We start from the raw sequence: 5,171 nt of genomic DNA on the forward strand, positions 1-5,171 counted from the left end.
CTTGGAGCCCAAACTGAGTTATAACCAGACAGAAGACTGCACCTTTTCTTGGTTTCATATCCAAACAAGGATCTCATCTTCACACCAACAAGGGATTATACTGTGGAGTCTGGAGAGCTGATAACTGATGAGCCACTTTCAGTCCCTGGAAATGAGATTAAATCTCATTCCTTTGAGAAATTATTTCAACAGTTACCTTGCAAAAATGACTCTACACAGTAATCACGTAATAAATGTTAGCCTTTATTATTATTATTTATTAAACGACACTGAAGCATGGCAGAATGCCCCAGCAAAACAAAAGTCAACCAAAACCCATTAATACTACATTCTGTGTACTTGGGGATACTCACATTTCTTAATTAACTACTATATGCCAAAATATTGAGTACTTTGTAAAATTCTATCGCTGCAATCTCACAATAAACCTTATCTTCACCAGTCATTTATCATTCTGAAGAAGAAACTTCAAACCACTTCATTTTTGGCCTAAATACTTTTCCACTCAGTACACATTCAAATTAATCACCTGCTGCTTTCCCAGTAGTTTCTTTTTTTCAAAACTTTCCTAAAATAAATATTAATTTTTGATAAGTAAGAAAATGTAGATGGATTAAAGTACAAAAAGTAGATATCATTCATTATCTTTCATCCAAATATAATTCTTATTACTATTGGGTGTATGTATATAATTCCATAGATTTTAGTGTCCTTTTTAACATGATCTAACATGCTCCCAAATGAAATAATACTCTGAATACTGCTTTCTAACTTACCTTTCTCAATTAGCATTGCATTATGAATATTGTTTTCAGAGAATATTGATTTCCAAGAGCATATTTATCATATATATTGGATATTGTTTATATAACTAATTCAGTGTTTTGGACTCTAAAGTTGTTCCCAATGTGTATTACTTTAAGACAGTGCTCACATGAACAGCCTTGCCCATACAATCTTTGGCTAATTATTCAGTTATCTCCTTAGGACAAAAGGTTTACATATTTTAAGGCTTAACAATATGTATTGTCAAATGCCCACCACCAGAGTTTGAAAGGAACCCTTTTGTTACACCATCCTCGATGACGCAGTCCGAGCAGGGACATTTATATGGACTCCAATTCTTTTCTAGTTCAGAATACATTCAGAAAGCTTTCTACAACTGGTTTCATTCAGTTTTTGCGATTATTAAATTCTACTCCCCACACTCTCCACTCTAAGAAGACTTCTGTGACTGCCATAAGAAAAGCTTTCCTTCCTTAGTGCCTTTCTCACATCATTCCCCCTTCCCTCTTGTCTTGTGCCATGCACTAAATTCTGTGCTCCATTCAGGGCAATGGCTGTGTCCTCCCTGAAGCTTTAGCTGACTCATCTAGCCAGCCACCAACGGCTTTGCCTCCTCTGAGGGTTGAGGACACACATCTGACAAGGAATGTGTGCTCCAGATAACCTCTTTTAGTTTGTGTGTTTCTTATCCCTACAACTAGATTATAAACCAAAAGACAAGGATAGTTTCTTTCTTCCTTTTTTTTCTTTCCAGCATTAACATACAACTTTATTGAAGGTGCACAAATGAAAGTAATGCAGATGACAAAAGGGAGCTTACTTATGATTAATTCGTTCACTGTCACTTAATGCAGAAGAAACAATAAAATATTTCAATCTAGGCATAGAGATAAAAAGCAACAAACATGTTTCCAGGACAAGTAGTGCTATCCATTCATCCAGCTTAAACCTGAAGACAAACTTGGTTAAATATCAGCATCTATGATACAGTATGATATTCATTATTCAAAATTGGCAGCTGAAAGGATTTCTTTACCATATAAACAAGATGGAGAAAAGGAATAGTTTACAGTGTGTGTTGCTGTTATACTACAGACTCAAAAAGTTATTCCTGATTCTTTGGGAACATATGTTCTGTCAGTTTGGCCATGAATTTTCCAACTTTTACTTTCACTAAAAAATCATGGTGGCTTTCAATTCCCAGAACCTTATCAGCACACACTTGAAATTCTTTTAAAAAGAAGAAAAGCGAACCCTCACAAAAGTGATTCTGAGTAGATTCATTTTCTTCCCATTTGAAATTGTCATTTATGTTCTCAAAAATGACCAGAAGTTTAAGAATAACCTCTTTGTTCTCCTTCTTATTAAAGAGGGAGCCCAATGTAGATGGTACTTGAGCCCTGAGTAGGTCTCTAATCATGGCTGGGTTTTCAGCCAAATTGAGAAGGAGTTTCAAAACCTGAAGTTTAGTTTCTTCGTTTCCTGCTGAAAATAAACGAAAAAAGTCTGAAATGGAATTAGCAAGCATGTGCTGGTACTCATTAGTAACAGTCATATTGGTAAGCAATCTGAGTCCAGCCAGCTGCACAGATGAGTTCAAGCGAGAAGTGACTGTGTCGTCACACACTTGATTCATGTATATCTTAAGCCTACGCTGATTTTCAGCATTCACACTCAAGTTATTTAGGACAATTAAAGCCTTTTCCTTAACAATGGGATCTCGAGTATTGAGAATCTTTGCAACAATTGGGAGACCACCCAAATCGCGAATAATATCTCGGTTAAATGCATAAGCAGCATTGTTACCCAAAGCAATTAAAGCTGCTTCAAGAATGTAAGGCTTTTCAGACATTTCAACCAAACAGAGTACTTTTTGTAGTTCTTGAGGGGACAAAACAGTATCATCTGAATTAGGAGAAGCCCTTTTCTGGACAGCTCTACGGGCCCGGGTAGCTCTGGCCCTTGCCCTGGCTCTAGCTCTGGTCCCCGCTTCAGTGCCAATCCGGGCCCAAGGTGGATACCAAACTATACTCTTGCTCTCATTACTGTCATCATCATCATCAGACCAGTCATTATACCTGGCCCCAGAACAGTCTCCAGCATCATCCACATCCCCAGAGCCTCCCTCAGCCATTTTCTCCTTGTTATGTTTTCTTCCTCGAGTCAATCTATAAATGCAGTAACAGGCTCCAGCCCCAATCACCAGGCCTGCAGTCACCCAGCCTACTTTCTTGACGTAGCCCATGCAATCGTCCCTGACAACAGCAGGGACCAAGAAACAGGGTCTTCACTCTGGGTGGGGGAAGAGGACTGTGAGCCTGATGGCAGGCCTGTGGAGAGTGATCTTCAGTCACTTCCAGGCCAGGATAGCTGGTTCTGGAGGTAGAACTAGAAATGGAAGAAGAAAACAGGGTTTGACTTTCTCTGTTCATTGTGTTGCCCCATGAAGACAGTTGTACAGAGGAAGGAGAGAACAGTAATGGAGTGTTGGGTAGGGAACACAGACTGCTGAGAAAAACCTTATCTCCCTCATTTCACTGTCAGTACCCCTTCCTTCTTGTCTTCACTCCTAAGCATGCATAGAGACAATGAAGTCCACAAATTCTGCTGGCACTCACCAAAACTTCCCTTGTAGTCCCCGTGACCCCCCCAACCCCGAATATCACCCTAGCACTAACCTCCTTGAGGCAGGCAGTCTGCCCTTTCTTTTCTTCCTTTAAGTATGCCACGCCCAACACTCTGTGATCTTCAGAGAGAACAGAAACAGTGAAAACTGAGGGCTTGATGCATTAACTTGTGTATTTGCTGCTTTTCTGATTCACCATCTAGGTTCTCTGATTCTTGCTAAACCTCAGTGTGCCATCCCAAACATGCGCACGCCTGCCTGCCTGCCCTCCTCCCTAGCTTGTAATGGACAGATGTAAGAAAATAAAGTATAATTGTGTGAGCCTGTCCAAACCGAGGCTGATTTCTAACCCTTCCCCCATTCCAGGCAGCCCCCACGCCAACACCGACCTCTACTGATCCTGGGGAAACTTCCTCCCTTGCTTCAAGAGGTGCCACCTGCTACAGCGGACCTGCAGGATGACAGATCGAAAACATGGGCACTAAGTGCTGTTGAGAGAGGAGGATTATGAACAAACTATCTGATAGGTTTTCCTGCTGTCATCCCGCCCCCCACCCCCACCCCTACCCCCGCGAGTGCGCGCGTGCGCGCGCACACACACACACACACACACACACACACACACACAGCGCACGCCATTTCTCCACAGGTCCAGGGAGTGTGAGAAACACATTCAGACTCAGACCTAAACCTAGATTACCTTCTCTGGTTTTCCCCGCTTTTCCACCCCTGCCGCTTCTAGGGTCTCCAGACGGTCTTACCCTCAAATCGACCTTCACTGATTGGGTTAATTTCCTTCCTCTTCTCTTCCCTGGCGTTGTGCCGCAACCTACGGAAAGACTGGCCACCCGGGAGAGACTTGGACCCACTGGACACAGAGCCATAGTCAGGAAGACGCGGCCACAGGCAGAAAGATGGGAAACAGCCGCTACTGAGTGCTTGGTGGACGGACCAGTCCCCAGAGAACGAAACTCTTTCCTAATTCGGAGGCCTGGTTGTTAAAGGTTTCCCACCCCTGTTACCCTGCTCAGGGCTCGGCTGACATCACGTTGCACCTCACCACCCCTGCCCCCAGGTTCAGCCTTTCCCCGCCGGCACAGTCCTGGTGGACCCGGGGCCAACACCCAGGCCACAGCTCCCTTTCCGGATTTCAGGCCTCAGCTCGCAGATTTCCCCTCTCCCGATTTCTGGGCACCTGCCCAAACACCCCCTACTCACCGTTGTAAAGCATGGAAATGGGCTGCAGGCGGGACATATGTCTTGGAAAGCAGGCGGCAAGTGGGAGAGACGACGGCGGCGCCCCCGGACCTGCGACGGTCTCCGCCCTCCGCCCTCCACCACCCCCACTTTTATGGAATACCTCAAGCACTTACCTGCAGGGATCTGGGACAATTTCTTTTTCCTCCTCCTCCTTCTTCCCTCTGCTGCAGGCCTGCCCGCCCTCAGGGTAATACGGAGCTGGTACTCAGACGGGAACAACGACCAGGACAAGAAGGACTTCAGCACACGTCAGCTCTTGGTCACGTGAGAGCGACGTCATCCACCAACTCGGATCCCCAATTTCCCCTCCCACCAGCAGTGCGGCAGAAGAGGACCCGCCCCCCTCCATTCCCTCCCCCATTCTAGGCCTTGTAACTCTTTCTTCTTTGCTAATCCCATCTTCCTCTACTTGTGCTTCCCTTCCTCCTATTACCAAAACAGGACAGCATCTTCCCCTGGGGCTCATGGCCACTTGTACTATCTTTAAAAGATTGACTCT

The 5,171-nt window shown here is 44.5% G+C and overlaps 1 protein-coding gene across 5 annotated transcripts; it reads right to left on the reverse strand.

Annotated features, from left to right (window-relative positions):
- Nucleotides 1-222: 222 nt before the first annotated feature.
- On the reverse strand, nt 223-4,943 carry Armcx3 (armadillo repeat containing X-linked 3). 5 transcript variants are annotated; one of them, XM_008848316.3, is made up of 5 exons: nt 4,786-4,943; nt 4,174-4,252; nt 3,802-3,863; nt 3,465-3,532; nt 223-3,174 (listed from the first exon to the last, which is right to left on the reverse strand). In XM_008848316.3, exon 5 carries the CDS (start codon nt 3,029-3,031, stop codon nt 1,892-1,894), a length of 1,140 nt encoding a protein of 379 aa, XP_008846538.1. In that variant the 5' UTR covers nt 3,032-3,174; nt 3,465-3,532; nt 3,802-3,863; nt 4,174-4,252; nt 4,786-4,943; the 3' UTR covers nt 223-1,891. The 5 variants fall into 5 exon arrangements, with proteins under 5 accessions (XP_008846538.1, XP_008846536.1, XP_029409504.1 ...); XM_008848314.3 differs by having other exon boundaries at nt 4,174-4,280; nt 4,786-4,941; XM_029553644.1 differs by lacking the exon at nt 3,465-3,532.
- Nucleotides 4,944-5,171: the final 228 nt, after the last annotated feature.

The sequence above is a fragment of the Nannospalax galili genome, unplaced genomic scaffold (genome assembly GCF_000622305.1).
Source record: "Nannospalax galili isolate Female #2095 unplaced genomic scaffold, S.galili_v1.0 scaffold3, whole genome shotgun sequence".
NCBI classification, from domain to species: Eukaryota; Metazoa; Chordata; class Mammalia; order Rodentia; family Spalacidae; genus Nannospalax; species Nannospalax galili.

What these genes read in the sequence shown, in the direction of transcription:
- Armcx3 (XM_029553644.1), bottom strand. Translation starts at nt 3,031, where the DNA reads ATGGGCTACGTCAAGAAAGTAGGCTGGGTGACTGCAGGCCTGGTGATT.